The 19,413-nt window shown below is 32.5% G+C and overlaps 1 protein-coding gene across 1 annotated transcript; it reads right to left on the reverse strand.

Annotated features, from left to right (window-relative positions):
• Nucleotides 1–554: 554 nt before the first annotated feature.
• On the reverse strand, nt 555–3,341 carry LOC108474827 (homocysteine S-methyltransferase 1). Its single transcript, XM_017776851.2, has 7 exons — nt 2,963–3,341; nt 2,761–2,817; nt 2,027–2,232; nt 1,784–1,913; nt 1,204–1,407; nt 1,048–1,119; nt 555–965 (listed from the first exon to the last, which is right to left on the reverse strand). Exons 1-7 carry the CDS (start codon nt 3,131–3,133, stop codon nt 822–824), a joined length of 984 nt encoding a protein of 327 aa, XP_017632340.1. The 5' UTR covers nt 3,134–3,341; the 3' UTR covers nt 555–821.
• Nucleotides 3,342–19,413: the final 16,072 nt, after the last annotated feature.

A 19,413-nucleotide genomic window follows, 5' to 3' on the forward strand; every position in this document is an offset into this window, starting at 1 on the left:
TTGTGTGGTGTGACAGTTCAACAGCTGTGGCAGTGGCAGGAAACCTAGTCATGCATTCGAAATTTAAGCACGTTGAATTGGACCTCTTCTTTGTGAGGGAGAAAGTAAAATTTCAGCTCTAAGTAAAATTTCATAAACAGATTTACATCCAAATGCGTAAATAGTCTTTGGTTTTTATATTTATATTCTTTACTTACTTTTTTTCGTTGTTACAACAAATCTTGCAACAATCCTTTCGACGCGGTGGAGCGCTGAGGAACTTGGAGATAATATATTAGCTATTTTCTATGGCCCGTTGGTGGTGGTGGACTCAGGCTTAGCTAAATCAATGGCCAAAAAATAGAACTGGAAGGCTTTGCTAAGGTAGGACTTACAATCGAGTCTGATTCAAAGATGACGTGCTATGATGCTCTGATATACTTGCCAGGCCTTGGATAGCAGTACTAGTCTACCCTCAAATTGATAACTTAGCTTCTGAAATTGGAGATGTGAACTTTTCTTTTGTATTTAGACAATCAAATGTGTTGGCCAACGCATTGGCAAAGTCAGGTGCATTTAGGCTATGCTTATTTTCGGTTTTCTACAAATCTCTACAAGTACTGTTATCTGTAAGTTTTTTTTTAATGTTTTGGCTGAAGTCAAAACTCAAAAGACGTTAGCCAGGAAAAAAGACAAGGATGCCTTCTGCATCTATTATAGAGCAAAATGGAAAACAAATGATATTGCAGGCAACGACGTTTAAATTATAAACCAGCAGCGGCTGAATGTATAAACTGGCACCTAGTCCCAAAGCTATGAAATCAACGACCCTTGTTAACTTGCTAAGTTGTTTCTTTCAGAGCCTTTGATATGGCTCGAATTGTGGATGGAGTTGTCCGACAGCAACCCCCAATAACTTTAGCTCCTTGGTTGCGCCATCTTGGTGCAAATAACTCAAATTCTTCATCACCAAAGCACATTGATGGCTGCATGGATGCAACATGTTTTTGCTTTAACTAATAATTGCAGAGAGTGACTGCTAAAGCATGTGTAAACTAATGGACTTACCAGCCATTTCTTTGCTCTACCATCCCATATGGCCCCGCTATTTGGATAAACGACGATTGCCTTGGTTGTCAACTGGAACAGCGTGCAGTTACAATTAGAATCATTAGTTTATTACTTTCCCTAAGATTTATCTGACTGTTGCTTGAAGGAATTTACCTCCTTAAATTTGCAGACAAGGCTTTCAATAAAATGGGGAGATGCACAATTAATTCCAACTGCATTCACTTTCTTGCTCTTGTTTAATATCTCAAAGCACTCCTTAAAACTCTCTCCAGATGGAGCATTCTCACCATCTACAGAACCGAAGCAGATCCATGATGGAATTTGAATGTTTTCTTCCTCAAGCAACTCAACACAGGCCTGCAATTGGAGACAGAAAGAAGCTGTCACACTGTGAAGGAAAAATCCAGCCAAGGAAAATGGATATAGAACATTGTTAAGCGATTAGAACACAAAGGCATTTTACACTCTACCGCAGCTTGATAAGAGGGAGGTAAAATTAGATTTCTACACTCTGAATGAAAATTTCAAACAAAATGCGTGCAACGTTCAGTCATGGATCACGGATTGCTAATTAACCTTTGCAGCCAGTGTGCATTATACATGCACCACTCGTCGCTGCTCTGTTTTGATTAGGAATGGATCAGTGATCACCAGAAACTTGAAAGGCTAATGAAGAATGTAACTTCCTCCATGTAAAGTATACATGAGAAATGAAACATTAGGAAGAACAAACCTGAGCTTCAAGTTTATTGGGAATGGTCTCAAAGGCTAGCAAATCTGGACCTGCTTCAACAATAACTTGTAATCTGCGCCGGTGAAAATCTTTCAGCTTATCCAGGTTTACTCCTGGTCCATAGCACCCACTGAAGGAAAAGACAGAGCACATGCAGACAATGCAATCATGTTAAGCAAATGAAAGATGCGTGATATCTAAAAGATTTTGAAAATCTTTACAAGTTATACAAATTCCCCGAACCTGTATTCCGATCCATCAGCCAGATATGCTCCATAACTTCCAATTGAGGCTGCTACCAAAGCTCGGTTGTAGCTATTCCCAGGAACACATCCGACACCATCCCAAAACTTATCACGGGCTTCCACTGCCAATTTGACACTCTTCTTTAGTAATGACTCCCCTTCTTCAAGGGATAGTCCCCGGGAAAGGAATCCAGGAATGGTAGCCTGTAATATAAATTGGAGGAAACTATGAGATAGAAAATTAGGAGAAAAACAGGATATTCAAGGTCAACTGATAAACTCCAGTTGTTTTTTGGTAGCAAGTCATAATCAATTTCAAGAAGATAACAATTGTTTTCTTCAACCTTCAAATCTGGAATGTGTGAATAATTATAATTAAAATTGGGTTTATGAGTTACCATATAATTACTCTTCCTAATATGAAGGCAGGCAAGTTTCTACAAAGATATGTTGCTTGTTTTCAAGGAATCAATCATTGCAGATGAACATATACAGATGATAACTACATTATTTTCTGTCTGGTTCGTTAATAAGCCAAACTTAGGGAAAAATCAGAATATTTTCCATGAATTTTCACAAGAAAGTGGTGGACCTATTGCATAGAAAAAGGAAGCATTTAGCTCCTATCATTTTCACCAGATCCATATTGTGAATATATGAAAGGCAGAAGATCACAATTAGCCTAACAAATCAAGTCATTCGGCTGAATCTGAAAAACACTAATAAACAAACCTGGTAAGATGAAGTAACCAAGATATCTGCACCAGCCTCCAAATACTCCAGATGAACCTGCACATATTAACACTCCACGTTGATTCAAAATCTAAAACCAAGTCTCAAACTTTATACCCTGTTTTTGACATGGAGCCATTTGCAGAACAGCAATGTACATATTTTCCAACAAAGTTGAATGAGAAAGAAGACCGAAAGTTACCTGCTTGATAAGGTGAGGGTCTTTGATCAAGCAAAGAGCGCTCCAAAGTGGGTCATTAATGAAAGCACCATGACTCTCAAGCTGAGTAGCAAAACCCCCATCCATCACAGCACAGCCTCCAGCTTTTTCTATCAAATCTTCCAACAGTGAAGCTCCCTTCTCAAAACCCATATTTTTTCTTTTCGTCTGTGTATGATACAGGGTTGTGTGTTATTAGGTAGATGGAGAAAGAGCAAAGCTTTGTTGGCGCTGGTAATAAAAAGATTTTGGGTTGTTATTTCTGCTCTGACCAATATATTGGTGTTTTAAGAAACAATAAGCCAATAGGGTTTTTCATTTGGTGTTGGCCATTTATAGCTTCGTTGATCATCATGATCATGGACTTTTTACCTATTCTAGTTTGTAATATACCTACCTACCACCACCCAACCTTTCTTATTACAATTTATTCAACATTTTTATTTTTTACCATATGCTTTCTCTCTTGGTCAACAATTCCATCTACATACTTGCTTTGCTTCCCTCTTTTTAATTTAATGTTTTGAAAATGTTTATTTTGAGTTTTTTAGTATTAACCATTTCCATACCATATTGGCCAACACTCCATCTAGGTACATCAAACAACAGGTTTTGTTCTCTCTCCTTCAACAACCCAATCAATTTTAATTTTGATTTTTGCCAGTTCAATACTCTCTAGCCCAACATTCAATCTAGATACATTAAGCAAGAGGCTTTGCTCTCTCACTTTGGAAGGAAAAAAAAATCAATCCATTTTAATAAAAAACAATGGGTTTTACTCATTAGTTTTATTGTATAGGTACTTTACATTTCCTAATCTTTTGTAGAATATCATGTATGGAACCAAATATCAATTATTAAAAAAATTAGTATTCACTTTCCCAAAGAATGCATAAATCACAATATAAAAATATATTTACATTAAAAGAAATAACTATTATTTATATTTATATCAAACAATAAATATACATATATTACAATTGTTATAAAATAAAAGACAGAAATAAAGAACAAAGAGAATAGGAGAGCAAAAGAGACAGCATATTTTATTGACCAATCGAAATATATACAAAACTTCTCCAAAGTCTCTATTTATAGGCATAAGAAGTATAAATGAAATAGAGATCTACTTCTAATAACTATTAGAATTTAAAGTACATCAAAACTTATCTAAAAATCATATGGGAAAAAAAATTCCTAATGAAAGAAAAATAGTACATGTGAAAATAAAATAAAATAACACACAAATTTTTACGTGGAAACCCTTTTGGGAAAAAACCATAGGCAGAAGAGAAGAAAATTCACTATGTCAAATTAGAATCGTTACAAGAGGAATAGACTATGTCTATTTATAGGCTTGCAAAGCCATATTCTAGTAAGACTGAAACACCTTATTCTAATCAATATCAAATAGATGGAATTTAATAAGGTTTAAAAAACCTTATTCTAAAATAAAATAAAAGAAGTGTAATTCTATATGGATTCTTCTTCTATTTTATTTTACCACTGTATTTTATTTAAATAAGGATTCGAGTCACTTAATTCTAACAATCTCCACCTTGACACGAATTCTCAATGAACAAGTTCTTCATCGCGACCTTTCAACAAACAAGTTCTCCATTTTTTCCATAAAACCCCTTAAGGGTTTAACTTCAACAATGAACACCAACCAAGTTTTAGCAATGCTCAAACTTGGTTATAGGGAGTGACTTAATCATCATATCTGCAGGATTTTCATGAGTACTAATTTTGCTTACAACAATATCACCACAAGCAATAATATCACGAACAAAATGATACCGAACATCAATGTGTTTTGTTCTCTCATGAAACATTTGATCTTTTGTAAGAAAGATGGCACTCTGACTGTTACAAAATACTGTGCTAATTTGAAGGTTTTCATTGAGTTCACTAAAGAGTCCTTTCAACTAAATAGTTTCTTTAGAAGCCTCAGTAATCGCCATGTACTAACTTCAGTGGTAGACAAAGTGACTGTAGTTTGCAAAGTGGCTTTCCAACTGATTGCACAACCTCTGATTGTAAAGACATAACCTGTGAAAGATCTTCTTCTATCAAGGTCTCCAGCAAAATCAGCATCAACATACCCAATGACTCTATCTCTAGTTCTTCCAAACTGTAAGCAAACATCAATAGTACCTCGTAAGTATATTAAAATCCACTGAATTGCTTTCCAGTGTTCTTTACCGAGATTCACCATGTATCTGCTAATTGCACTGACTGCATATGATAAATCTGGATGTGAACAAACCATAGCATACATGAGAGATCCCACTGCATTAAAGTATGGAACATGTGACATGTACTCAATCTCATCATCTGATTGTGGAGACAAAGCCGATGAAAGTCTAAAATAGGTTGCTAAAGAAGTACTAACAGGCTTAGCACTCTGCATATTGAACCTGCAAAGAACTTTCTCAATGTACCCCTTCTGACTTAGGTACAATTTATTTGTTTTTCTATCTCTGAGAATCTCCATTCCAAGTATCTTTTTTGCTGGTCCTAAATCTTTCATCTCAAATTCTTCACTTAGTTGGGCTTTAACCTTTCTTATCTCTCCTTTATCTTTTATTGCTATCAACATGTCATCAACATAAAGAAGTAGATACACAAAAGAACCATCACTGTTTTTCTTAAAGTAAACACAACTGTCAAAACTACTTCTTTTGAAATCATAAGAAGTCATAAAGGAATCAAACCTCTTGTACCACTGTCTTGGTGACTGTTTCAAACTGTAAAGGGACTTTTTCAACAAGCAAACATAGTCCTCTTTTTCTAAGACTGTAAAACCCTCTAGTTGTTACATGTAAATATCCTCCTCAAGTTCTCCATGCAAAAATGCAGTTTTTACATCTAACTGCTCAAGCTCCAAATCATGCATGGCCACAATACCAAGCAAAACTCGAACCGAACTATGCTTAACAACTGGGGAAAACACATCTGTGAAGTCCACTCCTGGAATTTGACTGTAACCCTTTGCAACAAGCCTTGCTTTATATCTGAGTTCTTCAACTCTTAGAGTCCCTTCTTTCTTTTTAAATACCTATTTACAATGAACAGCCTTTTTACCTTTAGGAAGTTTCACAAGATCTCATGTTTTGTTTTTGTGGAGTGATTCCATCTCTTCTTGCATAGCAAACATCCACTTTTCTGAGTCTTCACAGCTAATCGCCTCAGAATAATTAGATGGCTCTTGATTCGCATCTATATCTTCAGCCACATTTAAAGCATAAGCAACTAGATCAACCTCAGCATACTTCTTAAGAGGTTTAATTTCTCTTCTAGTTCTATTTTTAACGATAGAGTATTGTGTTGAAGAAGTAACTCTATTCTCATTTTTTGTACTAGCTTGAGGAGTCGACTCTGTATTAATCTAATGCTCCACCTACTTTTGATTTTTTTTATTGAAAGAGTCTTTAAGAGATAAGTTAGGTAACATAGCAGTTTCATCAAAAACAACATCTCTGCTAATCACAACTTTTCTATTTTCAGGACACCATTACTTATACCTTTTTACACCAGCTTTATAACCAAGAAAAACACATTTAATGGATCTCGGTTCAAATTTTCCATTATCAACATGAGCATACGCAGGACACCCAAAAATCTTTAAATCAGAATAATTTGCAGGATTACCAAACCATGCCTCTTGCAGAGTCTTTTTCTCAATGGCAATGGATAGGGATCGATTGATAAAAAAACATGCAGTAGAGGCTGCTTCGACCCAAAATGACTTTGGTAAGTTAGCATTTGACAACATACATCAAACATTCTCCATGATCATTCTGTTCATTCTTTCTGCAATGCCATTTTGCTGCAGAGTATGGCGAATTATCAAGTGTCTTACGATCCCTTCTGACTTGCATAATCTATTAAACTCATCAGAACAAATCTCTAAGCCATTGTTTGTGCGGAGGTATTTTATTTGTTTTCCCGTCTATTTTTCAATCATAATTTTCTAAGACTTAAATGCGGAAAACGCATTGCTTTTCTGCTTCAAGAAAAATGCCCAAACTTTCCTGAAAAAATCATCAATAAAGGTTAGCATATAATTAGCTCCAACTCTCGAAGGTACTCTGGATGGCCCCCACAGATCAGAATGAATATACTCCAATGTTCCCTTCGTGTTATGGATTCCTCTGGTGAATCGAAATCTCTTTTACTTCCCAAAAACACAATGCTTATAGAAATTCAGTTTGGAAATTCCTTGCCCATCAAGAAGTCCTCTTTTACTCAATTCTGTCATGTCATTCTCACTTATATGCCCTAGCCGCATATGCCAAAGTTTAGTAATATCATCATCTGACAAGGAAGAGGAAGCGACAATTTGATCACCAAAGAATAAAGAGAACCTCAAAAACATATAACTTGGCGTCTTTCTCGCCCTTTCATCACAACAAGGAAACCTTTGAAATCTTTAAACCCCACTTTCAAATGTGTATCTGTACCCTTTTGAATCAAGAGTACTCAATGAAATTAAATTTCTTTTCAATTTTGGAACATGTCGTACGTCACTAAGTGTTCTAACAACTCCATCAAACATCTTAACTTTAATTGTTCCAACATCTGCGATTTTACACGAAGCATTATTTCCTATCAAAATAACACCTTCAGACACTATTTCGTAAGTTGTAAACCAATCCCGATTGGGACTCATATGGAAAGTATAGCTTAAATCAAGTATCTACTCCTCGCTCACTTTAGAATTATTGACCGAAGTGACTAGAAGTTCACAATCGCTATAGTCTTCTACAACATCAACTTCACCGGAATTTTCTGGTTGTTTTCCCTTTTGATTCACAGCCTTCCTTTTAATCTTGTTTCCTAGCTTATAGACTCAGATTTAATGTGCTCTTTCTTCTTACAGAAGTTACAAGTTTTACCTCTGTTTGAAGACTTTGATCTACCTTTAGATTTACCTCGAGGATTTTGTTCCTGTGTCCTTCCACGATCATCATCATCATTCCGATCTTGTCTCTCACGAAAAATGAAACTCTCTCCCTGAGAGTCGAGTTTAACCACAAGATGTTTCATCTTATTATATGAGGTCAAAGAATCATAAACCTCATCAACTGTGAGAGACTCGCGGATATATAAAATTGTGTCTCTAAAGTAGAATCAACCCTAGATCTTCCTTATCATACTGAACCTCCATGGCCTCCAAGTTTGAGAGAACTTCTTTAAACACTGTTAAGTGTTCGTGTACAGACGCATCTTTCTCCAAACGATGAGCATAAAGACGCTGCTTCATATGCAACTTGCTTGTTAGAGTTTTTGACATACATATTTGTTCTACCTCTTCCATAATACAGCGACGGTCTTCTCTTTCATCACATCCTGCAAAATTTCGTTGGAAAAATGCAGATGTAATTGTGTTAACGCCTTTCGATCCTTACGCTTATTCTCTTCATCTATTAATGTCGAAGGCATCTCATCTGTCTCTAGCAGGGCATCCTCCAGATCCATCTGCGCAAGAATTGATTGCATCTTAATATGCCACAATGCAAATCTGGTGTTGCGATCCAACAGCGAAATTTCATACTTCAAAGAGGCCATTATCGTGATCGAGATGAACAACCCGGAAGCTTTGATACTAATTTATGAAAATAAAATAAAATAAAATAAAATAATAAAAAAACACACAAATTTTTACGTGAAAACTCTTTCGGGAAAAACCCACGGGTAGAGGAGAAGAAAATTCACTATGTCGAATTCGAATCGTTACAAAAAGAATAGACTATGTCTATTTATAGGCTTGTAAAGCCATATTCTAGTAAGACTGAAACACCTTATTCTAATCAATACCAAATAGATGGAATTTAATAAGGTTTAAAAAACCTTATTCTAAAATAAAATAAAAAAAGTGTAATTCTATATGGATTCTTCTTTTATTTTATTTTACCACTGTATTTTATTTAAATAAGGATTCGAGTCACTTAATTCTAGCAGTACACATATTTATAATATGCATATTATGTTGTTTCACTAAAAATCTTAACAGAAAAACCCAATGGGACAAAACCTCGGTTAAGAAAAAAGAGTACAGCACGTATTTACTCCCCCTATAACAGCCCAATTTAGACCCTAGTCGAAACGGTGGTTTCAGGACCACGAATCCGAGTCAGAAAAATATTTTAAAATTATTTTATATTTTTATTATGTGTGAATTTATATCTGTGAAATTTTCGTGATTTAATTTTGTTGTTTGAGTGCCCGATTAAATAAAAGGACTTAATCGCATAAAATGAAAATTTGATGGATAAATTTTAAAAGTGCTGAATTGAAGATGTCTTTATAGCATGGGGTACTTATGCTGCAAATATGCCTTTGAATGTAAGAATGGACGGCATTGGACTTATGTTATATAGTTTTCATATTAATTAGTAAAGGTTAAAAAGGTAAAATGCATATTATGTTAATATATGATAAAACATAACATAATTAAGTCATGTTCTTCATTCTTTTTTATAACAGAAACAAAAAGAAAAGAAAAGAAATAAAAGAAACCTAAGTTCAGCCACTTTCCAAGCTTGATTCAAGATCAAGAACCAAAGAAATCGAATTTGGATCGGGGGAAAACGAAAGTTGTCGACTAGCCGTCCCATTCCGTTTTACATCGTCTGATGTAAGTTTATAAGCAAATAGATGTACTTAATTTTAATTAAATACAAATTATATATGCTGGAATGGAATATGTGATTTTATATATACAATAGCTGAATGTGAGTAAGCTTGGCTACTATATTTCCGAATTCGTTTCGATCGAGTTACAACGTCCGAAAGCCCCGTATGAACCTTAGGAATAGCTAGGATACATATGTCATGACATAGGATTCCGATATGTGATGTGCGAGTAAGACCCTGTCTGGGACAGTGGCATCGATATGTGATTACATGTAAGACCACGTCTAAGACGTTGGCATTGTACGATATATGTGTGATAATCCGAGTGTCCTATCCAATTCTGAATGGTTCATCGGGCAACGATAAGTTGTGAACGAATACGTAAAATGAGCTGAATGACCAGGTATGAATTAGTTTGTTATCTATTTGAGATAAGGTAAGTAAGTAACTTGATATTTGCTACAAATCATGTGTGGTGTAAATGAAGAATATATGTGAATATGGTATGTGTATTCGGCCTTGTGAATAAATAATTTGGGTATTATTGAGATGATTCTTAACTATGTGTACACATGATTAAGTATATTCGGCCATATAACTAGTATAAGTATATGAAGTTATATTTTGATACATGAGCTTATGTACCATAGTGTATGTGGACGAGGTTTTATAATGACTATTTGGCTTTGAAAATTGAATGATAATTTGGCAATTTAACTATATGAGCATTCGGCCAAGGTAACCCTTATGTATGAAAAAGATATTTTGCCTATATATACGTATGTGTATTCGGTCATATAAAATAAATATGCATGCGGTTATTTCCTTTGATTTATGAATTTATGTAAATGTTCATTCGGCTATAAATAATCTATATGCGAAAGTACATATAAATGCATGAAATAGTAAGCTTAAGTTTTAAAGTAACTACGATAGTATAATTTGGTTTAGTTTAAATGATTTGATTATGTCATTTAGTTGTTTATTTGCTTATAACTTACTAAGCTATGAAAGCTTACTCGGTGTGTGTACATGTTTACCTCTGTTTTATAGATTTTGGATTCAAGTTACGAGCTCAGGAATCGTCAGAGAAGCTTATCACACTATCAATTGTCTTCAGTATTTTATGAGCTGAATTCTTGAACCTATGGCATTTATAGGCTGGATTATGTTTTGAAATGTTGGACTTTGGTAATATGTAATCAAGCCATGCAAAAATGGCTTAACTTTTATGTTTAAATTTCGTCATGTTGCTTTTGGTTTATGTTCATCTTGGTTATATAATTACGTGCTATAAATGTATAATATTTGTGATAGTTACTATATGCTTTGAAAATGGCTTGCTTATTATGTTTAAATTTGGTCTTATGTGTTCTTATTTAAAATGTTTAATGAGTTTGATTATTGGTAATTTGATGATGGAAGCTTTGGATGTGTATATGGTTTTAGGTAACAAGATTCGGCTATGAAGATAAATAGCAGAATATGTATTTGGTATATTAGTTAGTCCATGATGGGAATATTAAATGTGATAGAATTAAAGTGATGGATTATTGTATACTAGCTTGATTGGTTCGGTTGCTAGGTGGTAAGTATTACATGTGTTTCATGTTTATTTTGGTCGATTGTTTTGGTATGTATTCAATGCTAAGTGTGATCTTTATTTTTAGGGTAAATTGTGCATTATGTATATATGCCTTATTAGCATGTTTGGCCATGGTATAATGTACTAAATTTACATATGTGATTGCTTATTAAATTATGTAACATGATTTCAATTAATTTTATTATGAGTTTGTGCAGGAGTTTTTAATTGATATGTGTTGGTTGTTTAGTGATCCATAAATGTGACTTGTTACAAATCTTATTCGAATGTGTCTAGGTGACTTCATATATATATATATATCGAATGAATTATAGATGTTATCTTGACTTTGATTAAGATGATTAATTATGTTTTATATGTGTTAATAAAGATTTAAAATGAGTTAATAAGTATATTTGAATAAAGTTGATATGAGATATTGAAAATATTTGATTATTAGTTCAGTATTATAATCATATTTATGAGAACTATGGTTGAATATAAAGCCGGTGACTATATATGTATATATATTTGGTCTTGGTTTGAGATTATATTGAAGATGTATCTTAACCATATGATGTTTTTGAGATTTGCTATGTATTTCGGTCATATGGTATATGATGATAGGTTAATTGTACTCTTATATGTTTTACACACACACACACACACACACACACACACACATATATGTATATATGCGCTTATATTATGATTGTTATGCATATGTGTAAAGTTACATAAATTTGTTAGTTATTTGTGAATTTACGAATATGTACAAATGATCTATGTTAGCCGAATAAGTAAGGAAATGATATAGGTTTTATTTATAACTTTCGATAATGTGGACTTTGCTTATGAATTTGGGTTATTAATTTGTACAGACCTGACATGAATTATTTAAGTGTATCTGTTCTGAATTGTGTTAGAATCAGTAATGCCTCGTAACCCCATTCCGGCGATGAATACGGGTTAAGGGTGTTACACCCCCTCATGAAAATATCACATAATATCTCATATTCAATGTATTCAATCTTTATTACTAGCTTTTAAAATGGCCATTTGAAAGTATTTGCTAAGCATTTATATCTACATTCTTTTGAAAGTTATGAGTGAGGGAAAATTTGGAGAAATATATTTTGATCTCCTTAGGAGTTTCAACAATATCATAGCAAACTTTAATCATGATTCTTCTATAAAAATAAAAATAGTTATTTTGGATCATTTTATAATCCTCTTTCAACTACTATTAATTAAGTCAAATTTACCACATATGTTTAATTATTTCAATTCATATAAGTGAACAATTTCCTAATAATTTCAATATGCTTCTGGCATTCTAAATCCTTCAAGGATTTTAATATAAACTTTACTATATAGTGATTCATGAAAGGTTATAACAACAACCATTAGATGCAAGTTAAATATTTTATGAACCGTTAGTTTAATAATATATCTAAAAGTTATTGCATCCACCACAAAAAAAAAATAGCATATCTTTTCATAATCAATGTCAGGACTTAGCAAAAACTTTATATTTTATTTCGTTTTGCAAAACTACTTCATTTGCACCTTTACTAGCTTTATACCTTTAGATATTTGGACTACTAGACCAAAAACTCCACAAATTTAATTGTACTTGAGTTGCAGCTTTCTATTTTGACCAATTTATTCCATATTTATATTTCTCAATAGATTTATTCAAGATCCTCACTTTATTTCATTATTTCAACAATAATATCACATGCAAAACCATTATCGACCACTTTTATTATCAGTTCAATAGTTTCTCAAATTGATATAACTTATCGAGATTTCTTTATTTTCACTATTTTAATCTTCAGTTTCAGGTACTTGAATCTTTTCTGGACTTTAGTTATGTCTTAGGTCTCTTCTGGAACACCCGCCTCCACTATATAACAATTTAGAAGAATCGTTTTCTTTTGTGATAATTTTCATATTTGGAACTTGTATTGAGTTATTTTTGTTGAACTTCTAGTTCAAATCACTCTCACCCTAACTCATTACAAGTTTTTATTTCTCTCTCCCTAATGTCAAAAAAACTATTGAATCATAAAACTAATCGCAAATCATGTCATAATTGAATCTCCAAAACATTAAAAACATATAATAATACAAGGAGACTTGTAATTAATATATATTCCCAACTTTCTTTGAGGATTGACTTATCTTTGTGCATTGTGGTAGATCAATTGAAATATATACACATATACAAAAGTTCAAAGAAGGAAATATTTAGCTCTTTACCAAAAAAAAAACAATTGTAATGGGGAGTATTTATAACTTATTGGCTTGATGCATACAACACATAAATCAACATAATCTCATATTGAAATGGGAAGTTTGGTTCTCATAAGTAATGGTGTAGACATTAATCATAGGTGTTTAATCAATAATTTCTCTAAACCATTATGTGCATAAATAACAAACTTTTACGAAAGTTTTTCAAACTCAATCAAAAAAATACAGAGATAAAAACTCATCAGCTTTAGTAATATGAATTGTCTTAATTGCATAATCTAAAATTAATTATTTAAACAAGCAATCTTATAAACAACAAGTTATAAATTGATAACACATATGTGATTATTTTATAGATGCATCTACCAAAATCATATAATATCAAAACCATCCACACGGTGGATGAATAGACCCATATTTATTTTAGCAACACAAGACCCTAAGTCTTAACTTTAGCTAGTGAGTTTCTAACAATCAATTTTCATTGAAAACAAACAACAAATTAGAATTTTTTAAATTAAAGAATCTCCTATTCTTAATTATTTTTCACATCATATATGATCTAGAATGATCTAACTATTGGGAAATGTGCTCATCTTGTAGTAAACATGTAACTATTTTCTATTTATTTGAAAGATGAATAAATAAAATTAATTTCACATTTCATTATTATGTCTTTTGTATTTTATGTCTTTTATATTTTGCATATATAGTAAAATTATGACAAGCAAATATTAGCTCATTGATTGTCTAAAGTTCAAACAGAAGATAAATAGCATTTTAAAGAGCGTTTACATTGTAAGAAAGACAACTTACTTTAATAGATAATCTAAATGAGTCTGTAATCCCGTAAAAGAATGAAAGTGAGGATTTGATTCAAATATTGAAAAGGATTATTATGTCGTCTACAATTCCAATTGGGGAGATGACTAGTATTAGCTATTGGAGCAGTTAACTCCACGAGTAGAGACATAGATATATTCATTGGTAGAATGATACATTGGACTAAACCCAAGATGAATTAATTCGGAATCTATTTGTGAATTAATTCACTTGAGACATTCATGGTGTGATTTACCTAAATCCTGAGTTAGTTACTAATCATGCATATGCAACTCATGTGCTTTGATATAAGTGGAGGCTTATGTGATGTTCGCTAAACTGACTAAAAATTCGACTAAAGAAGCGCACCTATTGAACAGTAGTATAGTTATGGTGAGACCGGAAATATCGTATACACAATGACTAAAAGTACTAGTAATTACTATCTTTTTATTATCTAGCCTAAGAATTAAATGGGTGTTTTTAAACTAGAATTAACTATTTAATTAACTAAGAACATGACAGAAATAAAAGTTGGAAAATACTTTTGGAAAATCGATGGAGAAGACAATACCCAAGGAAGAATCCATCTAGACTTCACTTACTACTTCTGAACTAGACGATTTATTCACTTGACTTAATTCATAGAAATCCCTAGTTTATGTTAATATCTCTCTCGAGACTAAAAACAACTGACTCTAGGTTGATTAATTGAAATCTCTTTCTAATTAAAACCCCTATTGTCGCATTAACTCGATCTATGGATTCCCTTATTATATTTGACTCTAATCCGGCAAATTTATGTTGTCCTATCTCTAGGATTGCGTGCAACTCCGCTTAATTATGGAAAATCTACTCTTAAATAGGGACTTTTTCTCCACTGAATAAGCACATCAAAACCTGAATTAATATCCTGAAATATGAAAGCAAGGATTAAAACACATAATTAAGAATAAGAACAAGTATTTATCATATAATTCAAATAGTAATAAGATCTGTCTTAGATTTCATCTCCCTTAGGTATTTAGGGAGTTTAGTTCATAACAATGGGGGAAAATATCTCAAAATTGGGAAAACAACAAAACATAAAGAAACCCAAAGAACTTCTAAGGAAATTGAATGGAGATCTTCAGTCTTGAAGTAGATCCTGCTTCCGAGCTGATTCTGATGGCTGTCTTCGAGTATTCTCTTCCTTCTACTCTCTGTGTCCCCTTTTGACCCTCTTCTAGGGTGTTTATATAGACTTTAGAATGCCCAAAATTAGCCTTTTTCCGAATAGAATTAGACTTGGGCTCGACAGGGACATAACCATGTGCCACGCTCGTGTGAAGGTGCTCAGGTCGTGTGCAATTCTGACGTGGTTTAATGTCGACACGGCCATGACACACGGGCGTGTGGCTTGCCCGTGTGGAACACTAAAATCAGCCTATTTTGTTTGTTTTTGGCTTGTTTCTTGCTCTTTTCACTTTTCTATGCTCTCCTGAGTATAAAACATGAAATTAAAGGATTAGGAGCATCGAATTCAATAAAACTAATGATAAATCATCCATAAATATGCCAAGAATGAGATAAAAATATGTATATATTATGGTTTATCATTATGCTTTGAAGATGATCAAGCCCATAGCCGATATGTTGGGTACATAACTTGTATATGGCATAACTTTAGTAGCAACAGTGGCATTCATAGCTCAATTAAAGAGTTAATGATATCCTATCACTGGCATTGCATGGATTAATAAATATGGAACGTGGCCGCAGGGTTGGTCATTCTCGAACAAGCAATTCATCACAGTCATTTGTTGATAGTGACCGTATTAATTATTAAGAAGAAACAATGTTGACAATGAAATAAAATAATATTATATTGAGTGAACAAGTTTAACTCAAATGAGTCAAGGATATCATATAAGAGTAACACGTATATGACGAGGTCATTAGACAAAGTATTTGGATGAATTACTTTCATAAAGAGTATACAATAAGAAGTTTTCAATCATGGTGCTTCTTGTGGACTAACTCTATGATTAAGTAACTGCGAATTATAGGAATGATACTTCTGGACATAATTGCAATCACTAGAGTCTAATTGAATATGTCTGATTAGTACCTCCGCTAGCTCAACAAAAGCTCGATCAAATTGTATTTGAATGAGAAGAAAATTCTACAACTTTAGGAATAATTTAATTGAGTTGATTTATTTGATGTGGAATATTATTAGATGGTTATAAGAATTGTTCAACTAGAGATTTTTATTAAAGAATTTAATTGAAAAATTAATTTGGAAAATCTAAGTGATTTTTCAAAAAATTAATTTTAATCAAGTAAAATTAAATTAATCAAATCAATTAAAATTAATATGATTTTTTGGAAATTAATTTTTAAGTCAGACAACTAGCCCAATGGGTAATTGAACTTGAAAATTGGACCTAAGATTGTAAATTTGGTCTGGGAGCCTAAAACTGAGACCAAGACCCAAAAACTAGTCAAATCAAGCCCAGTATGTGAAAACAAACCAATGGTCCAACCGGTGGCTAAACCGGACCAGTCAGCTCGTCATTGACTCGGGCTGAACTAGTAGCAGCCGAACTGGCTCGAGGTGTCGTAATGGTGTCGTACCTGCTTCACCGGACACAGCGGTGTTGGTGGCTGCGACGATGGCATCTCGGTGGCCAATGGCGGTTAGTCATTGGTGGTTGAGCAGTGAAAAAGTTACACTCCTACTAGACTCTACCAGAGAACTTGATTTCAGATTATCTATTCCAAAAATAATATTATTTAATAGTTTAATATTAAGTTTAATTTAATACTTAATCATAATAGTATTTTATTAATTTACTATTAAAATGGTTTTCTTAATATTAAATTTCTATTATTTTAATAAGATTAAATATTAAATTTAATCTAATATTTATCTTGATAAATGTTATATCAATTTAATATTAAAATGAATAAGTTTAATTATAGTTGAACTATCTAAACTCTCCCTATACAAAGAGAGCTTTGGTCATTATTTACACAGAATTGAATTTAAGAGAAAGTTGTAGAGAGAAAATTATCTGAAGAGATTATTCCAGAAAATTTCTAGAGATATTTTTCTAATTTACAACTTGACCCAAAAATTTAGAGAAATTACAAAATTACCCCATTGGTAATTTTTGCGAAAAAAATTCTTATTCGAATCGAGCCCACACTCGGTGGAAATGAGTTTGAGGATAGTGGAGAAGACTACTCGGTCGAAGCGCTCATCCTAAACAAATCGAAAATGTACAATTTTGATTAAGTGTTTATTACTTTAGATATCACAACCAAGATCTTATTTTGAAAAAAAAATTAGAACTCTAGTTTATCCCTAAATTTATTTTCGGTTGCGTTTTCCAAATTCATTTTTTCCAACACTAACTGGTCACGCCAAGTAGTAAATACATTTGTATCAGTAAACTTTTGGTTTATTTTAACATGCATTTCAATTGTACTAATAATGTCAATATAAATTGTGACAAATTGATAATTTTACTGTCATTCATTTTACTTTGTATCCACATATAATTACTATTGTGACATTTACTATTGGAAATGTCTAAATGTGAAGTCTATAATGCCACTAAGTCAATAAATATATTTTCCAAATAATTATATGCAATATTCACTTCAGGGAATATGCCAAAATCTTCAAATGCAGGGCATTTGGTCTAGTGGTATAATTCTCGTTTCGGGTGCAAAAGGTCCCAAGTTCGATTCAAAATACTTTTAAAACCCTTTTAACAAGAGTTCTACATAATCAGTTAACTATAAAAAATAACTGTCTAGGTCATATATAGAAACAAGCCTATATTAAATATATCAATAAAAGTCACATCTCAAACATAAAAATATGACATAATGAAAAACAACAATTTTTTTTCTTTCATAACCATCATCATAAACATGCATGAAATTTAATTTAAAATCCAACCATTCATACTCATAGAACTTTTATTTACAATTGCTCATGTCATTTTTCTAAATAATTAACACATAGAATAAAACGTATGAGCTACTACCTTTAACAATTCTTTAAACTAAATCAAATCTGAATAACCATAAAATTCTTTGGTTTATTAACAAAAATTTGCATAATACATATTTTTAATCAAATATATTATTTAATTATAAAATCTACTATAGCGACATAAATAAATCAGTTAATATTCATTTTCATGAACAAATGAGATGCTTAAAACAATATGTAACCAATGTAATCAAAACTTAAAAAGAAGATCATCTAAAATATTTAAATCATATATCAAGTTGATTTAATATTTAAAGATGTACCTTTTTTTTTCTACGTTGAGTCTTGACAATTTTATTAAGAAGTAAGCAAATTAAACTTCAGTAGTAGACTTTGAATCCAATCAAAATTTATTAATAGCAAACTTTAAGAGTGAATCTTATTTTCCAGGTGTACAACAGGTATAACCAATGACTTTTCATACATAAGTTTTCTCTCTTGCAATTTCTCATCAATAATATTTTTCCACGTAATTTTAATTAAGAACTTGTTTTAAATACTGTAGAGTTATACTCACTGTTTAAAAAAAAAATTTGCAACTTCAAGTGCATCCAACCATAACGAGCTTTAGATAGAATTATCATATTCTATTACTCATAAGTAGATCTTTCACAGTCATATATTTTTCTTTCAACCACTTATGGGGATGATGACAAAAGAAGATCACAAATATAGTCATAATCAATTCAATTTAATAACAAGATTCCCCACCTGTCCGACTGTTGCTGAGCTGTTTTTGGATATCAAATGGACCTCCCCGAAATGTAACTTTAATGTGGCCGATTTCCCCTCCTTTGCAATCAGTTTCACAACAAAACCCGCTGCTCTAGCTAATTGTCCACCCCTTCCAAGTGTGATTTCTATGTTATGTATGGCCGTGCCTAAGGGCATATCAGTTGAAGTAGATTCTTCTTTTTGATCGATCAATCAAAACCCCTTCCTAAACTGTACAAGCTTCTACCAAAGCATACGACTTTCTAGACGGAGATGATGTTAGATTTACAAGCATGTTACATTCATAACTTCAACAGTTGGAGTTTCAAAGTGTACATAGAAGAAGGAGATCTCGATAAT

This window comes from Gossypium arboreum, chromosome 3 (assembly GCF_025698485.1).
Source record: "Gossypium arboreum isolate Shixiya-1 chromosome 3, ASM2569848v2, whole genome shotgun sequence".
Lineage (NCBI taxonomy): Eukaryota > Viridiplantae > Streptophyta > Magnoliopsida > Malvales > Malvaceae > Gossypium > Gossypium arboreum.

Excerpts from the sequence above, each read along its gene's own strand:
- LOC108474827 (XM_017776851.2), bottom strand. The coding sequence starts at position 3,133 with ATGGGTTTTGAGAAGGGAGCTTCACTGTTGGAAGATTTGATAGAAAAA. Across the intron at positions 1,914-2,026 it reads GCTGATGGATCGGAATACAG|TGGGTGCTATGGACCAGGAG; the intron begins GTTCGGGGAATT and ends CTTTTCCTTCAG. Across the intron at positions 966-1,047 it reads GTAGAGCAAAGAAATGGCTG|CCATCAATGTGCTTTGGTGA; the intron begins GTAAGTCCATTA and ends GCATCCATGCAG.